Here is a 20853-nt window from a genome sequence, read left to right on the forward strand (position 1 = left end):
TGCAAATTGTCGCATTGTGGTTGTTGTGATAAAAACAAAGCACTTTCCACTACTCATGTGTGTTTTGGTTTACTATTTTTACAACCAGTGTTTTGTCCGTAGAAGTTACAGTATAATAAATATTTTAGTTTTGCAATTTCTTTTGTCTTAAACAGCCAACACCATTTATTGGATGACGTAGTTGTATGCATAGGAATTTAAGCTTAATAAACGTCTATAACAAAACTTAAAAGTACATTCAGACTATATCGATAAACAAGACATATAATTTAAAAAGAAATTCGGCGTATTTCCTAACTTTGAAATACAGGTAGAAAATTGACGTGTGTGTGTTATTTAATTAAAAACAAAGGTTTGTGTATTTTTTGTGTTTTCTATTCACTTTAAAGTCGCATATCCACCGCATGAAATGTTTGAAGTGCAGGTACATTACATCAGAAAACAGTGTTCGTCTTTAAAAATCTAATTGCGTCTTGTAAATTGTACATCAAACTACGATTCTTCTAGGTAGAAAATTGAGGTCATACGGTGTTATTTTTAGCAAACTGGCAAATGTCGGTAGGCCTCATCGACAACATCGTTAATGAATATAAATCAATAAATATTGATAAAATTATAAAGCCTTACAAACTTGAAACCATAGTAACGAGTAATAAGTGTGACTGATTATGTTCTCGTTCCCGCCACGGTCAATCTTATTCTGTATTTTTGTTCTTAAATTATGTTCGTGTCGTTTTAACGTAGCTCTACAGTCCTGTGTTTAAAAGTCAGCAATTGAGCGAATTGACTAACACTTAAAACACTCACTGCTCTGTGAATAAGTTCCTGTAACGAATTGAGTTTTACATAAGCCGTGATTTCAGCAATACCATCATGATCTCTTTTTAAATGCATTGCATTGCATCACTATCAATGCGCGGGGCAGCCTGTTAGGAAATCGTCATTTGAACGCTTTCGTGTTAAGGCGAAACTTTAAATATTTCTTGACCATATATCTATTGAAAAAAGATATTTGTCGTATCCAATAATATGGCGAGTACATAATACAGTCTTAATGTGTTTACAATGAACGATAACGTTTGGTATTGATTAAAGCGGGTATATACGATTTTGTCAAATATTTATGAATTTTTATAAACTGTGTAAAAAACTTATTATATATATATTTCAATATAAATTAAAATAAAAGTTAAGAAGAACATGTGTCGAAAAATGCGAAATAAGCCAGATATTTAATTCTGAAATCGAAAAAGGCTGTACAGCCGAATTCGCCAGCATGTACATCATGCATGTACGATGTGAATGTAAAAATAGATTTACGGATAAAGGCGACTGTTGACGCGTGCGCAGAGTAGTTTCTTGTTTCAAAATGGCGCAGCCCATGGATATGAGCAAGCGTAAATCTGGCCGACAAAAAACAACAGATTCTGCGAAAAAGAGACGGAAGCACGTAGCAAATACGGCAATTAACCAACAAAGGGTGTATATAGGCCCATGTTTAGAAAGATGGACGGCGGTGAAAGACCAAAATGGTCTCAAAACACATATGGAAGTGGCAATGTTGTTGCTGGACTCGTAAGTTACCAAATATTTTGTGATTTTTATGCTTAAACGGTCCTGTGCCAGTGTTTTTTTTTTCACCATTTTGGGAACATACTCATACCCGTGATATTAAGAACTAAGCGTTCATTGTACATTTGGGAAAATAGTACAATAGTTTACACTAATAAACTTAAACGAATTTATAATTTGACATACATAAAATGAAGCAGTTGTAAACAAAAAACAGAAACTATTAAATAGTTATTTAAAATAAACAGTCATTCATTCTTTATTTTGACCATCTTGATTGCAATCATACTGAAAATTGAATGATGAAATTTCAGATTCTGAATGTGTTGTTTTTTTCCATTAAGACTAAGAAGTAAAACATATAATTAATTATAATTTATTATTATTATTTATGTAAGATTGCGTGTTTTTTCTGACAGTAAAATCATGTTGATAACAAGTTTTAAATGATTTTTTTTATGCTTTTTTATTTATTTATTGACTTTTTATGTTATCATCATACAGGTATGACGCATACAAGGTAATGCTTCGTCGAAAAAAGCTAGAACCCCTTGCCAAGTCAACACCCAAGAAGCCGGAAACTCAAGAAGAGAAAATCTCACACGGAGAGTCCTCGGAACCAGTTTCAATAACTGGGTATATAATTATAACCTTGATACATGTGTGGATATTTTGCAATTATATATATAATATGACGGTTAAACTGTAAATATTGAGCATATTTTGTTGAACTTGAATTCGCTTAATACTGCGAGTATTAAATTATGCAGAAACATTTGTATAATAACTTGTTGATCCAATTAATTTATATTATGTTTATATGACAAAAATTGACTTACACTAGGGTCTAACATTTGTACTTGTTTATATTTTCAGTCAATCAGAGATATCTGGATTGCATCCAATAAGCTCAAGTGAGGCAGAGACTCATGAAAGGTGATTTCTTTTTTACATTTAACTTACTTTTTATCAAAAACTATGCTTAATCACTAATAAAAAATACTCCAGTTCCCTGCAAATGATGTTAAGTGTTTTAAAAAAAAAAAAAAACACTGTATAGATAAATTTACTAATGTTATTGTTTTATCTTACATATATTGTTGTTTTGTTCACAAACTTGTAACTTCAGTATATAAATGCGTTCATTGGAACTGTTCTAGATTCAAACCAACTGGACATCCCCAGCAGGCTGTATCCTTAGTTCCTGGATTTAGTGCCAGCTTTTGCAACCCGATGCAGTAAGTACAGAATTATATTATGCCTGGGATTTTAATAATTTGATACTGCATTGCAATTTTATTGAAATTCAATAAAAATAGAACATTTACCGTTTATTATCTGGTCATAGGAAAAAAAATGAGTAGGAATCATTCGTTGTGTTTTAAATAGTTGACTTTCTATTGGGTTATGGTATAAATGTGATGTTGGGTGTTCCTTTCCTAGAACCCTTTCGGGAGTAGCTTCGTCTCTTCTCTTTTCGCTCGTTTCTTGTCGTTACTTATACTGCTTTGGGCAGTTAAGCTTGCTCGCGTTTCGTTACACTGCATGGAGATTACTCGAAAACATTCATAATTGTATTTTGTTTATTGAAGCCAATCATGGTACAAGTTTTGGTTGTTTTCATTATTGTGTATAATTCCCTACATGTTTATAATAGTATATTTTGGTGTAATCACTTATTCTGTGTACAATCCAGTCATTTAGTTTGGGTGAATCATTCGCACCCTGTCATTCTCGTACCTAGCTTTATTAGAATTTTTTGTTTATTAAGATTGCTTAAGTTCAAACATTATATAGAATGTTGAAATCGTCTTGTTCTTCTATCGTCCCAGCCCTGGTTAGCGATCTGGAGGCTTTCGTATGCAAAAGCCAGAATAATTAATATGAAACAAAAACCCTGGTCTTAATTGAACAATGCATTTAATGGTTGAAAATAATATTATGTGAATCCATACATGGTAGGGCAAAGAACACCGGCATTTACTTTTATAAATATAGTCTAAGTTGTCAATCATCACAGTTTTACTTATTTTAATGATGTATACTTTCAGTCTTAGTTTAAGCTCCTCTGTGGACAGCTCTAATGATGAAGAAAACTCAGATTTAGACTATGAACCAAGTTCAGACATATGCATTAGGTATGTGGTATGTTTCATCTACAGAACAAATAACTTTTTATAAATTTTATCTGAGAACAATAAAGCATTTCTATTTGAAAAGAACATGATTGGAGTCAGGCTTAAAATAAAATTCATTGGTTTCCCTATCCTGACCATTGAAGTTTACCTTTTAGGTAGGGTAGGAAGAATACATTGTATTAAGCTGCTTATATTATTGTTTACTTGTTTTTTTTAGATGTTTTGAAATCATGATAATTATGTTCTTCAATTTATTAGTATTTTAATTTGATGAATGTTTTCAAGATAATTACAACACTGTGTGTGTATCTCATCAAAAATGTAATGTATATTTAGTGATCCAGTTGAAGGTGTGGATATTTCGTTTGCTGGTGAAGATTTTGAAGATGATTCAGAGACTGAGGAAGAGAATTTGGAGATCGAGGCAGGAACTAGTAAAGCGTCAACTACTGTTCCCTGTGTTATGGACATGGATAAGGTAGAGGGTTCAGTACTCAATGACCAAATGTGTTTAGCTTACAAGCAGTGTATCCATGACCTGGCTCAGACACCTGCCAGAAATACCTGCTCCAGAAAAGGCTGTGGCAGGCTGCTTTCTATTCAGCAAGCCACTGTCCGCTCAGCCCTTCGCCTTAAATGGGTTGGTACCCTAGTACAATTATGCATTATAAATATATTTGCAGTGTTGCCTGTTAACAAATTTCTTTTTTGTATTTATTTACTTGAAGTAGAGAAAATAATAGTATAAAATCTTATTTGGTAGTGGTGCTGGGGCACACTCAAGTTCACACTTAATGCAGCCTCTGGAGCTTCTCAGAAGGGCTTCATAAAGTTTGAAAAACATGCAATAAACCTTTCCTGTTTACACCTGAACCTTTTTGTGGTCTTGTATATTTCTCAGTTTAGGAATATTATTGCTTTCTCATGTTTTTAAGTAACAGTGCTTAAAAGGAACATTGTGTTCTGTATTTATTTAAGGTATGTGAGGCTGGACATGTCTGCCATATTTGGTCCTCTCAGCCAGTCTTGAAGTACGGCTTGTCTGCAGGTGACTTGCGGTTGTCAGCGGCCATCCTCTTCAGTGGAAATAACTTTCAGAAATTTGAGATGTTGGCAAGATACCTGAACATGCCGTGCATGGGATCAGCATCCTTCCATCATCTTCAGCGCCACTATCTTGTTCCAGCAGTGGAGCAAACATGGGAGGCAGAAGAAGAGAGGGTGGTCAAGGCAAGAAAATCCCAGCAAATTGTTATGCTCGGTAAATCTAATTATATTCCCTTCAAATTTAGATTGAACTCTACTCAAAGTTTTGAAATACATTCTATGGGTTAATATAAGGTACTCAAATGAAACAAAATTGTATTTATTGAAAACAATTTCAACATCATGTTTGAATAATATTTACATTGACAGTACTTGTAATTTCTCTGAATAGTACTGCAATGAATCTCAAAATATATGTTTGCTCCTACCGTCACATCATAATCATTCGATTATAATGTCTGCTTGTTGTACTATTTTGCTTTAAATTCAGCTGAAACACATTTAACTCTAAATAAAGTTAGCTTAACTAACATTTCATTGTTGTAGGTGATGGACGCATGGACTCTCCAGGCCATTCTGCCCAGTACTGCTCGTATTTTGCCATGGACAATGCTTCAAAGGAAATTATATCAGTCGTCACAGTTGACAAACGAGAGACTGGCAAATCAAGTACTCGGATGGAGAAGGAAGGTTTTCTGAGGACGTTGGAAAACCTTGACAGAAAAGGGGTCCTAGTAGCTGAGGTAGTGACTGATGCCCATCCATCTATTGCTGCATACATGAGTAAGTGTTGTTGCGTTGTTAAGGAATGAATTTTTCTGTTAATAACATTGTATGATCTTAAACATGTAATATAAAAATGTAAACATTAAAATATCATAAAAGTGATAATTTTTAAAATCATCAGCTTACATTTATTAATTAATTTAAAAATTGATGGCAAATAGTAACCATATGTATGTGCATAGACATTCATAAACCATTATTTACAATAGGAAAATGTTAGTAAATAGTGCATGCTTTTATTTAGTTACCACCCCATTTATAATTTGGGTAAATGATTTTAGGAAATAGTCAACAGATGTAGACAAATAATAAATGCAGACTCCCTTTATACATTTATTTTAATTATTTCATTCGGTATCCAGATTACATCTTCTTGAAGCAACTTTCTTTACAATATGTATTGCTTGTAGGAAAAGACAAACCAGACATAAAGCACTCATTTGACATCTGGCATGTTGGTAAAAATTTGGCAAAGAAAATATTAAAGGTAAGGTTTGTGTTACTCAAAAAATATACCTATTACTGTTAAGATGTTATGCTTCAGGGACATATCTCATTGATTACCATACTGAAGTTTTTGACAGAAAAGCAGCAATCTTTTCTTCAGATATTTTTCTAAGGAGCTTTATCATTATACATTATTAAAATAAGTATATTCAGATATAAAGATGTGAAAATACATAACTTTTTATACCCTCACAAACAAAGTTGAGGGGGGTATACTGGAGTGAGCTTGTCTGTCTGTCTGTCTGTTGGTCCGTATTCAGTGTCCACTCTCTATTTCAAGTTGATTTCATACGATCTTCACCAAACTTGGTCATACGTTGTATCTAGATGATGTCAAGGTCAAGTTTGAATATGGGTCATGCCGGATGAAAAACTAGGTAATGGGGTCACTTAGTGCGTTTTAAACATTGAGCATGTTGTCCGCTCTCTAATTCAATTAGTTTTCATCCCATCTTCATCAAACTTGGTCATACGTTGTATCTAGATGATGTGTAGGTCAAGTTCCAATATGGGTCATGTAGGGTCATAAACTAGGTCACGGGGTCACTAAGTGCGTTTTTAACATTGAGCATGGTGTCGGCTTACTTATTCAAGTAGTTTTCATCACAGCTTCACCAAACTTGGTCAGAAGTTGTATCTAGATGATGTGTAGGTCAAGTTCGAACATGGGCCATGCTGGATCACAAACTAGGTCATGGGGTCACTTGGTTCGTTTTAAACATTGAGCATGGCGTCTGCTTTTTTTTTAAGGCAACATGCAAAATATTCTGTGTTATTGCGGCATGTGGGGGTATTCGTCACGTCTGTGACAAAGCTCTAGTTGTTTTACAAATTTTGCATTTAAAGATTTTTAGGGCATTTAGAAATGTACATAATAATTTGTTGATGTAAAGAAATATGTAAGTACTTGTACCTAACTGTATTAAATTATCTACATTCTAGGCATGCCTCAAAAAGCAGTGCTCCCCACTAAAGGCATGGTTGAAGCACATAGTGAACCATTTTTACCATGTGTCCAGCACTGCAAGCACAGTAGATGAATTCACAGTAAGTAAAATATGTTGTCTTGTGTGAAAACTTAAAGGACTATCAGTTTTTGTGAGAAGTGTACTAGCAATCTTTTGCATTCTTATTTTGTTGCATTATTTATGATTTTCAGATCATGATAGGCAATTATCAAGATACCCTTTTCATGAAGATGTGAGACTTAGTTAAAAAGTTGTAAGACAACATGTTATCCAAAACTTTGAATCCATATCCATTAATGGTGGAACATATTCTGCATGATTGGTAATGGTACATTTTAGGGACTTTGGTTTGCACTTCTCCATCATGTCACAAATGAGCACAGCTGGGTCTTGGATTGTGGTGGAGGGATCTGCGAATGCTCCCATGGGCCATTGACAGATGAAAGGGAGCTGGAGTGGCTGGAAAAGGGCAGTGCTGCACATGATGCTCTAAGAGAAATAATCTGTGACAGGAGATTTCTCAATAACATCCCATACTACCTGAATGCAAGGTAAGATTGAGACACAAAGAATATGAATTTGACATACAGAGCTCTGCAAAACTTAAGGAATTTAACTACAACAACTGGTCAAACTCAATTATATTCAATTTATTATTGGCTAATCATAATGAAAAAATGTTATGAAAGTTTAATTTTTGGTTAAGTTTAATATTCACAAATAATGTGGCCTTTACTATGCACTTTGTATTTGCATTATCAGGAGTACTGCTGAGCTGGAGACCTTGAACAGTCTTGTTCTCATGTATGCAGCAAAGCGATTTTCCTACACACCTCCAGTGTACCGTGCAAGAAACTTACTTGCTGCCTTAGACCATAATTATCACTTGCAAAGAGAGCAGAAGTTGAACAAAGATGGCTCGGCAAGGTAATTTGGCCATTTTTATATATTATATGTGCTCGAATAATTATTTTATGAAAAACACTTAGCCATGTATTAAAGAGAATAGCTTAGTTGCATGTTACACATTGTTTATGGTATCCCGATCTAAACATACTGCTTAATTATTGTGATGTGTGTTTCAATAATAAAAATTATCATGAGACCAGTAGTCATGGTTGCGTTAGTACATTTTTTAGAAAACCCCTATGTGCTCTGTACAAGAAGTTTTGAAAGAACAGATTTGACAAGTGTGTGCAAAATGTTAGGAAATAATTATTATAACTCATATAGCACACTTCACTTAAAAAAGTTTAATCTTACCAAAAAAAAAAATAACAGTGCCAACTACATTAATATATGAAAATGTTCAGCAGTGTGATGAGACCCACAATCCAAGTTAAGACAATAACATTTTTACATTTTCAGAGTCTGTCAGTCATTCAATAAAAAAAGTGCCAGGTGGACAGTGAGGCCAGTGAAAGAACAGAAGACCTATCCACACATGGCTACACTGATCAGGAATGTGTTTCAACTCAGGCTGTCGGCAGACAAACCACTGTCATCTGTGCTGTGCCTGGCAGAATCAGACCCACGAAGGATCTCCAGGAATATTGCACCTGTTGAGCCACCGTCCAAAAAAGAACTCATTGAGCAGTTCAAATCACGCTTTTCAAAAAATGACTAACGGAAGTATACAGTGTTAGTGGTTGGTGTTACCAACTTGATACTGCATTTGGTGTATATAATTCACTGCAGGAAGATTGTGAGTGGCTTGTGATTGAAATATTTCTGAAGTAGTTATTGGTAGATGTATTTGGATTTCCAAAGTGAATGTCAGCGAATGTTCACATAATGATCATATATTCATGTCATGATGTGTACTTCTGTGGTTTATGAAACAAATTTAGATTGTGCAACGTGATGTTTGCTGAAATCCATCCTTGTAAATGATGGTTTTGTTGACTGCCATTTGGAAAGATCAATAGAGAAGTAGCAGGATGCTGCATCCTCCTTTTTAGCTCGACTTTTCAAAGAAAAATGAGAGCTATACTACTCGCCCTGGCGTCTGCGTTGGTTTAAGTTTTTTATAAAGTCAAATAACTTTAAAACTATAAAAGATAAGTACCCCAAACTTAGAATGCTTTTTTATGACAACAAGGCAATTGTGTAGGTAAAGTTGCATACATCTGTAAGCATTATTTTTAGAGTTATGACCCTTTTTATACTTAGAAAAGTGAACATTTGATGAAGTTTTATGTTTAGGTCCACTTTATTCCTAAAGTATGAAAGCTATTGCTTTCATACTTGCAACACTTACTTACTATCATGTATATATTATATACATTATATATTATACAGTACATTAAGTAGTATTTTCTTACAGCCATGAATCGTCTGTCTAGCAATTTCCTTTTCGGTGCTAGGCTATAGATTTGCTGGATATATGTATATAATATAATGATCATGATACACATGGTATCATGTAGCTATCGTCAATATTGCAGAAGTTATGACCAAGGTTAAAGTTTTGGGACAGAATTACAGACGGACAAAATGACAGACAGGCCAAAAATAATATACCCCCAGATAGCACCAGATAAAACTTGAAAGTGCAATACTAAATATGTCATTTATACCTATTCCCTAATTAGGTTTATTGTGTGTATGTTACAAAATGCAACTACTGAAAAATAATAAATCCAAGTAACAGGAACATACTATATACACAGGAAAATTTTACAAACATTTTTTTTAAATAAAGAAAGGTATATGCAGTAATGGTTTCAAGTTGGGAGCTTTACGCAAAAAAAGTATTCCGATAGGGCAAAAGAGAATGCACATGTGTTGCATTGCAAATTTTGTAAAAAAAAATACATTTTAAGATGTTTTGGGCAATTTTTTTCAACAAAAACTTGGACAATTTGGAAAATTGTATTTTTGATATTTTTGGAATTCATATACATTAATGTTATATATATTAGTGTAAATACTATAGAAAGAAAATGAAATATGTATTCAGTTATGCCTATCAAGACAACAAACAGTAGCATATATTGAAAATACATATGTTATCTGTCTTATATAAGCACCAATTTAACCAGTGGGTAATTGGCCAGTGGGTTAGGGATAGTTTAATTTTTGTATTGTACAAGTATATAGTTATTTCAGTCATGGTACATAGACATGTGTCAATAATAACAGGTGTTAGTCAATATGAAATAAGCACAGCAAGTTCCTGGGCAAAACATTTCATTAACTACAATAATATCCTATTTGAATATGTGGTGTGGTTTGGTTACACATGGTCATCATAAAAGTCTTTAATTTAAAGTACTATAAAATCCCACAAGTTAATACAAAAACTGATGTACAAATGTGTTACAGCTCTTGTTTCTTAAGACCACCAGTTGTTCAGTTTGTTAGGTTGGAATTTAGCCTATTCTTCCAGTATTAAAACCTGTATATTGACCAAATGGATCAGTAAATTTGTCGCGGATTCTCCACACACAGCAGCTAGGGACAACTCGTCTTACACCTGCTCCTAGCTTGCCATGCTGCCACATAACAAACTGTCTATAGGCAGCATGTCTGTTTGCCTTTGCCTCATCACCATCTTCAGGATACACCAAAACTTCTCTCCGATACGTTCTTGCAATTCGAAGAACTCCTTCTTCAAGAACGTACTGGTCCATGTACTGAAATATAATAACATACAGTACTTTCACTTATTGTTATGTAATACATTTATTTTTCAGTATATCTGGCATGACAGAGAAACAATTAAACTCCATGCACATTCGAAGGAGCCAAACTCTTTAACTTTATTTCAGGCAATTGACTCATTGCCGAACATTGCAATATTCCAGTAATACCAAACAACATAACAAATAACACAAATGTGATCAAAACTGGGATCACTGCCCTGCAGCGGTTGATGCATTGGTGTTTTAAAGCAAAAGAATACTGCAGGGTGTGAGGTCAGGCACACTTAAATCAGTTTACATAACTATTTCTTATCATTGACACTTCCATTGGGGATGACTCCATTTCTTTCCTTTATGTGTGTTGGTTGTGCTGATTTGGCAATTAATCCGTTGCCATATAAATTTCCACATAAGCGTTCATAAAATGATTAAGTGCCATTTCTGTATACTAGTATTAAAGGGACTCATACTTCAACCAGCATTCATCACAGACCATAGATATGTCCATTAAGTAACTTCATAGCATAACAATTAAATTAAACATCAGTACAAGAGAACAACCAATCCATTGATAGGCTGTAAATTATTTTTGAAAAACAATGATTAATTTTGATGACAATTTATATTTTTACACTTACTGGCAATCTTGAAGTACAATTTTCTGGAGAAAAGTTGCAGCAGACTCTTTCAAGTAGAGTTGGCATCTCCCGGCAATTGCCACACAAACACCATGCTGGTGAACTCCCGGGTTGAGGATGGTAGTCTTGAGGAACGCCATGAGGCTGGACTTTGTCTATTAGATCGAACATCAACCCAGGTTGTTTGTCTACAGCCCTGAAAAGCAGGTCTTTAGCCTGTTCTTCAGAGAGCTGTTCAATATATTCCTGAAACAAATAAAAGTCATTTGGTGGAACTGATAAATGATGATGGTTAATGACAGAAGAGTCACCTAATTCACAATAGATCATATAAATGCCAGATAGCCGACCTTAAAGTCACAGATGTTACTAGCTTTAGGATTATATTATATTATTTCCCATTTAACACTACAAATGTTTTCATTCCTTGGAAAGTTGATAGTGGATTAATCTTGAATAAATATCTGTCTTGAACCATGAAAAAATGATAATATGTTTACAGCCTAAGTTTGTTTTTACAATACAATCGTAAGCAGTACATAAAAACTAAGAACACATTATCATGCAACTAATGCTAAAACTGACATAATCAAAATTTTGGAAATGAAATACGATGCACCTAAATCAGTGTGTGTTTTTTTCAGCTTAATTTGGGGCCATAAATGGGCCCCATTCCCTATTCAAAGAATATGTTTTTCCCAAATAGATGTAAAAAGTTCCAAATCTGAAGTCATTTGTGTGCTATTTTTTTTTAAGAATTCCGATTGATGCAATATGATAAAATATAACCAAAAATTGACTTGTAAATATATTATTTACACTTATAATGTCAACAAGGAAATTTATTCTCACAAGATAGCAACAAAAAATCCTTTTGTGCATGATATAATTAGTTCTTTTAAAATATTTTTTTAGTAAATAATGAAAACCTTGATTCTGTCCTTTCTTTGCTCTGCTGTCTCAATGGTTGGCAGTGGAACTGGAACTGCACCTCGGCCTCGACCCCTTCCTAGCCCAGTGGCTCTGGTCTGTCCCTTGGCTCTTCCTCTGCCCCTGCCTCCTCTTTTGTGCACGCCACCTCTGGTTCTTCTGAGTGGACTGTCAGAAGACGTTGATGGCACACTATATCTAGGGCTTCCAGATGATGTTGATGATATGTCAGATTCCTACATTTGATCAATAATATGAATGATAATAAACATAAACTCGGGTTCATGAGTTTGACAGTAGCAAACATGTTAACATAAAGTAATGGGGTATTGCTAATTTCTGGCAAAATCTTCATGTGATGCATTGAAAAATTTGCACTGGTGGTCAACCTACAAACTAAAATATGGCTGTGGGTATTAATAAGAAATATGCAACATTCGAACGAATCGATGATATCCGAAAAAACGATACTGTAAAATTAAAAAAACAACCAAATTGATATAAAACTTCGCACGTACCATGTTTGCACCACCTCATATGACGTGAAGGACACAGCACAATCGGTACGCGTCGTTGATCTTCTTAGGCAAAGCAAACAGCAATGAAGTCAAGTTGAACCTTTTGTTCTTTGTTTTGTTTACATTGTAAAATGTATATTGTTCGCGGAAAATCACGATTTACACCGGAAATATCCGTAACTCTCCGATCCTAATAAAAAGACGAATGCTTCGGTTTTTGTAGGAAAATATGTACGAATTATCTTCGTCACGATCGGCTCGGGGCGTTAATTTGTCTCTGCTGAATTTTATGAAAATCGTCTTCAACGTATAATTTTTCTTGCATATTTTGTATTATTATAACATATTTTTATCAATATGTTACAATCTGATACATATAAAAATCGTATATACCCGCTTTAAATTACAATTATTCCATCAACTTCACCATTTTATTTAGGACTCTTCGATATGGGTTTTATGCAGTTAAAAACTGCGCAGGGAAAACAATCATCCGCGATATTTGATCTAATTGATATAGCTGATTCTATTTCACAGACATTCACAAATTGTATCACCGCATATCGGTGTTTAAAGATGTGTGTGTTTAACAGTGAGCAAATAAAGATACATGCTGTTCCTGTTGATGTATCTGTTATTTAGCCCCAAATGCATGAATGAAGCTGACTAAAAATACAACCTTGATCCGTCTCCTATCGTTATTTTTGTCCGTTTTGAGATTTTTGGTCGCCAATATGACCGTTCTAGTGGATCTCGTGCAGACTGTATCTCGCTTCGCCGGCGTACGTCTTTAAAATCGATTGCTGCGGAAACGAGGCCAATTGCTAATGGATACCGGTAAATTTGGAACACACTTTTTTCGTTATTGAAGTGCCACATATTTTTTTTCAAGATTTTATATCTCTTCTTACTTCCAAAGTATGACGTCCTTTCTAGCGTCTCAAGTATTAACCATAAGTTTAAGAGTAAACGTACTGACTACCGATGGATTGAGCCAAAAGAAAGAGGTTTCTTTTCTGTGTGAAACAATAGCTAAGTATTGACAAAGACCCTTCAAGTGCTTAATTTCGTATGGATCGACCTCACGACCTCAATATCGTATGGATGACACCATTACACCACTGCGACATCTCAGAATCCTGATAAATGAAAATTAAATAAATAATTATTAGTTACGCATATATTAGCTAAGGCTCAAAAATATGTTGTGGATAAAATACGTTCTGTATTAATTGGACAATAGAATTATGTTTTATACAATTAGAGCTTTTTTCTACTCTTATTTTACATCGGGAAAAGGGAGTGTTTATAACTGGGCATTCTCAAGCCTAGGTCATGCAGAATAAAGTATAAATATAAATTATATAAAATAAAAATTAAAGATGTCCTGCGTCAAAAGCGCGATTGTATTGAGACGCATTCAAGTTCAATAATAACCAGAACTAGTCGTCTTTTTGAGAAATTTTACCTCAACGCAAAACATGTAAATTCGTAGGGGTTGAACTCAAAACATCTTGACCCCTAGGCAGACACAATATAAACTAAACCACTTGATGTCGCAAAAGTTTTTAACACATTTTCAAAACGTCGTGGCATTTAATTATTAATAATTATAAAACAATGACACCTTAGCTCGCTCTTCAAATGAGGAAACATGTCAAGAGCAATATCCATTATTTGTTAGTTAATAATATTAGCGTAAAGATACTTTAAAGATATAAAATAATTTTATAAATAGTTTTATTTATATATTGAACCAGTGCGGTAGTTTAAGGTTATGATCAAGACGAAAGAAAAAAAAACCGGACGAAATACAACATATACAGATTAAACGATAGCACATTATAATAGACGACAGATGATGATTATTTTTTACTTGAACCCGTTTAGTAAACTTTGAAGAAATCCCCACGTTATTGGAACACTTCTGTGTAGAGACGTATTGTTGGGAAAGTAATATGAACGATCTCCGATCGACTACACCACTGAAATTTTAAGTTGTTCGCTAAAATTGTACATGTATATACAATATAGGCAAAATAACATTGTGTTCGTCACATGTTTGTAGTGTGAGCTGTTTGCTTCGTTGTCTGGTATTTCGTACAGACGACAGGGGGCTGACGCATATGCAGGGGAAATTTTATGAATTTCACTGATCGAACCAACATTGACGAAATGTTATACAAGCAATGTGGCAGACACGGTTATTTTTCTGTTGATTGGAGTGAATGCATGACAAAGCAAACGACACACTACTTGCGGCTTTGAAAACCACCGACTTTGCCAATCGCAAGACCAGTTTGTATATATGGAATCAAAAATACAAGTAAAGAAAGGGTTTAAGTAATAGGAAAGTTAACATGTTTTAATGTGAAAGTTGTAACGCATTCGTTATTTTACAATTTATCCTCAACGAACTAAACTAGCCGTGAAATGTCTGCATGACATGTATTGCATCGCCTATGTTTCATAACGTAGTTTACATGCTTTACACTTACATATGTTTCATGTTAATATTGATATGTTTCTATCCTAATTTACATGAAGACCCCAATATCAACGAATAAAAAAACACCATGACATCTGTACTTTAGGTTTCATCTGCAGAAATTCCCTTTATGGACCACAACCAATCTTTTCATCATGGGCAAATCAGATGACCGAATGAAGACATCAATATGAGTTCTACACCGACTAGCTCTACTCGGTACCGACACAAACGGATAATTATAATCTCGGGAACATGATGATGATATACAAGATGATGTACATGTATGATGATAATAAGGACAAAAACGACGATGAGGGCTATGATGATGACATCAATTATGTTTATGCTGATGATGGTGGTGATCGCGTGCGGATGATGATGTTGGTGATACGTGGGGGTGCTGATGTTGGTGATACGTAGGAGGATGGTATTTGTGCTATCTAAGCACTTTTTTTCAGATATGGCATGGCACAACAATAAGACTATTTCAGACTTCGCCAACAACACATGGTCGAAGTGTCATAGAAAATCGAACAATTATGCATGGTCATTAGACATTCTGTATTGTGAAGATATTTGTATCGATGAGTTTAAAACGTAACGTGTCATTTCACATTATTTAATTTAAATTATTGGTAATATTGACACGTTTTTGCAGACTTCATCTTGTTCTTCATGACTTTAATATTGTTGCATTGCTAAGGTGAAAACATTTAGTTTTGATTAATAAATGACCAAACAAGCAGCGATGAATAATTGCAAGTTTTCATCTTGAAGATTGCAAATGTACGGAAGTATATGTAATATAGCAAGGGTTGTAATCACAGTGCATTTTCACCAAAAGTATGATTGGGTTGCCTTTCTTGTTGATATTAGCACAGGTCATTGTGAAACGTGAAAGAAGCAGTGTAACAAAATCTATAATTTCGAATTCGCATGAGATCCTGGTAAGTACGATGTTCACTGAAAAGCAAATACATGCAAAATATTGAAGTTTTACATGGATGTAAAGTGTATTATTTGATGTTAATGTTTTCAGTAGAGCACCTCAATAACAATTTTATGATCGGTGCTGATATACAAATCATATAACACTTCTCCGTCATATTAAATTACTTCAAATTATTTTTTTTTTAATTTAAATTTTTATTTTTAAATTCTTATTTAACAACATTTTCCGGTCCGTTGAAATGTAGACGCCCAAAAGAGGAATTAACGAATGCAAATACCAGTCTAAAATATTTACAAATTTCTTGTAACATTTATGCTGATACAAGTATGTACATGTATTTTGAAGAGCGAAAACTATGTTTAAGCGGATGTTGCTAGAAATATCATCAACATTCTAGGAATTGGAAGATGCATGAATCATATGAGCTAGAATAATATAATACATTCAATGATTATTTATATTAAATAAGATTAACTAGATCAATATTAAGAGCAATTTCGTCAATAAGTTTAATTTATATAATATTTTACATTGCTGTTAATCTGCTTTCTTAAGAACAAACTGTGTCCATTATTGACGGAAGAACATTTTCATAAATTAGGGTATTCCGAACCATATAGTTCGATGTGATTTAAGCAATGACGACATACATATTAATTACGTTCAAATGAAACGAAGGCATCAGTTATATGATGTATTTCAAGCGGCATTAAAACAATGAGCAAATTGTTAGTAAATAAATTATATTATCGCTTAAACTGCTTTTTAACATACCACAAAACTGCATAATATGTCCAATCATACAATCTAGATCATTAAATGAAAATATTACTACAATCCAAACCGAGTACTGTGAACAGTTTTTTTAATAAACAAAATATAATAGTTAGTTAAATACCACAAAGGAATTCTTGAATTCTATGATTACACTATCGTCACTGCAAATGAATAAACTGCTCTGAATGGACCTAGCTTGGGACCGTTTTAAATAGTGCCGTTTGTAAAACCGATGTCTGAGAAGTAGTATCTATATGTAAGAAAGAAATATTATAATCATCTATATCAAAATCATAAAATAACAATTATATTTCAAGTGTATTTAGATTATACGGGCAAAAGCCCGAGAAGCGGGCGTTGACCGTTCATACATATGGGAATTTAGACATAAAATTACATAGGAATACCATATATGGATACGTCTCAAAAAAAAATTCCACGAGACATATATTTTCGCGATGCTATTTATGACCTTGAACAAATCAAAAACACTTTGATATATGCTAAATCACATGTAAATACATACCTCGGGAAAAGTTATATCAATGACATCATAATTGTGTAGCGAATCGCACTAAATATTCTCGCATTATTTGTTTTTCTTCGCAACCGTTCCAGAATTAAGTCATTACTAAATTATCTCCCCTGAATGCTCTTCTTCAGTGGGTATAAGCCGAAGACTGGTTCACTACATATAGTGATAGTCTTTACCAAACACAATTTAGGTGAACATAACCCGTCTTTAATATATTGCCGAATCTAAGATTTCTGTCGAATTTATTTGCTTTGATCTTTTCGATATCTTATTGTTATTATTATCCTGACAAATCACAAACACTTGTTAAAAAATTATTTGTTTTAAACATTATAGTTGGCATCTCTATTCTTCCAGTATTCTCGCGGTATTTCAATAACGAAACCCTACTGTTTATTTGTCAGAATATGCAAAGACCTATAGATAACATTATCTATAGGTCTTTGGAATATGTGACGCATTTTCCATTCGCTCTCAGAAAGCATTCTATACATAGATGGTGACGTCACTTCGTTATTGTCAGTAAGACCGGTGTGTACACAATGTCTCAGAAATAAGTTTTACGTGTGATCATGAGCAATATTCTGGCAAGTTGTCGTTGTTATCCACCAGAAACACATTTATTCACAAAATTTAAAGATATTCCGATCTAACTTTTTAGTCTTTTAGCTTTAATTTTTAACGTATTTACACCTCGTCTGATCGCACTTTACCGATATCCCCGAAAGGTTACATATCACTATAATAGGTTAAGGCCTAAAACCACAAAATCCGATACCGTTGGATTTTCGTACCACAATCTTACGTAAAAAATCTCCCAGATTCGAAATCAACAAAAAACAAGACATTTATAAATTGTCTGCATTATTGATCAAATTTTAAGATATTTGTTGGTTTTTACGTTTTTAGAAGCTGTTCTGCGAAGGCAAGAGCTGGGCATCATACAAGCCATTCTATTCAGCAAAACTGACAGTTTTGGTTTACAGAAATCAACAAAGGAGGGATTCCTGAACTATCAAAGTTCCAAGCTATACACACAGTTATTATCTGTGGTGATCTTTATTGGTTCTGTTTGTTTGCTTGGATGGAACATGTGTGAACTTTTATAGAACTTTGAACAGTCTATATATGTATATCTATAAACAAAAATCAGCTATGGTGTAATAAGATCAGATGTGCAAACAATGTCAAAAGGTTATTAAATTAACAATTTGAAGGCAATTATGCTGAAAAAATATGAGAGTTCCCATGCAAATTTTGTCTGTATATCAACAAGTGTCTGCCGATATTGGATAATTGTCAAACTAGTAATACAAAACTTACCACAAGTATGTAAAAGCACTAAGTACCTGTGATCATTTTTAGCAAGATAGTGTAATTCTAAACAGTAGCAAATAGCTTGTTTAGTAAATGCATAATGCAATTAATATGATTTCCGTTCTATTGTGTAATTAATAAATTGGTTGTTACTTGTTAATCCATGATAAATGTTTTATTGCTAGTACAAAACCAGAAATGTTAATTTAGTAAAAGGTAATACAATAACACCACTTTGTAATTTCATATACGTAAATATTCTTGAAATGTAGGTTGATGACAGTGTTTTAGTTTTACTTATTTTGTAACTATTATTTTATGTGCAAATAAATGATGTGAAGTGCTTTGTATCTCCACACAATACCACATACCTTTTTTATATGTGTACTGTGTTATGTGTTATTTGAATGTTTAAATAAAAAATATGGATGACATAACATGATGCATTCTAATATTTGCATTCAAATTGTAACTATAGAGCTAAGTGTATGCAGTTTAGACTGTGATTTTAGAATTGCTACAAAATGGTTAGCTTTTTAGTGGCGACAAAATTTAAACTATTCAACAATAGTTTGCGAAAGAAAATTAGAAACCTGCAAGATACCTGTATTTATTAAATATTTTAATTGCGAATCAAGTATGTTGTTATGCTGTTACACATAATTATACATTGATAATACATAAGAAGACAATTAGTGGTGTTAACGTTTCCCAACAGTAGAAATCATTCTTCTGATGAAGTCAGTGATATACAGACGAAAGCTCCAGGTATGGCTTTCAATACGTTGTGTGTGTTATTTGACAGTCTAAAACTTATTGGATTAAAAAAAATCCTGGCAAATTTGTCAATCAAAATTGATTTGACACATCACATGATTTTGATTATGTTAAATCAGTGTACTGTATGCTAAATGCAACTGCTTTAGCAAGCTGTCAAGTTGAATTGAGACATTTGATGAAACAAACTGTTTCCTGGGTAGGACCAGTACTTAGTGTCAGTCTATATGACGTTCCATGACGTCGAAAGAGTACAAGACCTACTAAGTAGAACGAGAAATGTACTTCGACGTACAATTTTCACCGACCCTTGAGTGTTAGCCAATCAGAAGACACCTTACGTCTGTTGCTTTTAGAGATTTTTGACATTGAACATTATTATTATTATTATTTATACCACATTATGCGACTATCGACCGCTTACTCATAGATATTGTGCGTATTTATTAAACATTATTATTATTATAATTTATACCAAATTATGCGACTATCGACCGCTAACTCATAGATATTGTGCGTATTTATTGACCTGGCGTGGCGGAATTAACCTCTGACTTATGCTAGTTATGGTTATCACAAAATACGACCAACGGGGAGTTTATAATACATTATTTATCCCATTAATGCTTGGTAACTGGTTACCGTTGGGAATTTCCTACACAGTAATGCGCTGGACGGTCGTGATACTCCGCCCCGCATGATCATTTCATACACACAATATGCTGAATAATTTTAATTTTAAAAAGGTAACAATTGAATCTTCTTCAAATTTGTATATAATCTATTTCAATGCATTAAATACTTGAAACTTCTATGTGTTGATTTTTTGCCATTCTGATATTTTTATTCATTTTGTCCTCAACTAAAAAAGAGATTTTAAACATTTATTATAAATAAATCTGAAGGAAAAGCGGCTCAAGAGACAAGTGTTTTGATTGGCTGTTCAGAAAATGTGTACGTAAAAGTACAAACATGTATGTCGAAGTACAAATTGTACTTTGACGTACAAATATATACTTCAAAGTGTATTTTATATTCATGTCGACGTACAATTATTGTACTTCGACGTACATTTCTCTTTTTAACGTGCAGGTCTTCTTGACTTTCAACCCAAATGGTACGCCATAGTATGTCTTTAGGGTTATCTAAAGAATGCTCCCACTTAAAGGATCAATACAGAGACCTCCCAGTGACTACTGACTAAGCCAGTTAGCAGACACCCCATCCACTATACCACAGACACCGAACCAGCT

General features: G+C 33.7%; 3 protein-coding genes across 3 annotated transcripts; 2 read left to right on the plus strand and 1 right to left on the minus strand.

The window, feature by feature from the left end:
- The first annotated feature begins 1369 nt into the window (after nt 1-1369).
- Nucleotides 1370-2814, plus strand: LOC127876273 (uncharacterized). Its single transcript, XM_052421413.1, has 4 exons — nt 1370-1575; nt 2077-2208; nt 2449-2508; nt 2733-2814. The coding sequence occupies exons 1-4, from the start codon at nt 1370-1372 to the stop codon at nt 2812-2814; spliced, it is 480 nt and encodes a 159-aa protein (XP_052277373.1).
- An 816-nt stretch (nt 2815-3630) lies between these two features.
- LOC127881778 (uncharacterized) lies at nt 3631-8949 on the plus strand. Its single transcript, XM_052429922.1, has 9 exons — nt 3631-3710; nt 4047-4350; nt 4689-4971; nt 5304-5540; nt 5954-6030; nt 6993-7097; nt 7358-7569; nt 7781-7945; nt 8387-8949. The coding sequence occupies exons 2-9, from the start codon at nt 4174-4176 to the stop codon at nt 8643-8645; spliced, it is 1515 nt and encodes a 504-aa protein (XP_052285882.1). The 5' UTR covers nt 3631-3710; nt 4047-4173; the 3' UTR covers nt 8646-8949.
- Nucleotides 8950-9554: 605 nt separating this feature from the next.
- LOC127842621 (uncharacterized) lies at nt 9555-13036 on the minus strand. Its single transcript, XM_052372232.1, has 4 exons — nt 12752-13036; nt 12233-12469; nt 11304-11549; nt 9555-10656 (listed from the first exon to the last, which is right to left on the minus strand). Exons 1-4 carry the CDS (start codon nt 12752-12754, stop codon nt 10393-10395), a joined length of 750 nt encoding a protein of 249 aa, XP_052228192.1. The 5' UTR covers nt 12755-13036; the 3' UTR covers nt 9555-10392.
- Between the last annotated feature and the right edge of the window lie 7817 nt (nt 13037-20853).

The sequence above is a fragment of the Dreissena polymorpha genome, chromosome 1 (genome assembly GCF_020536995.1).
Source record: "Dreissena polymorpha isolate Duluth1 chromosome 1, UMN_Dpol_1.0, whole genome shotgun sequence".
Taxonomy (NCBI): Eukaryota; Metazoa; Mollusca; class Bivalvia; order Myida; family Dreissenidae; genus Dreissena; species Dreissena polymorpha.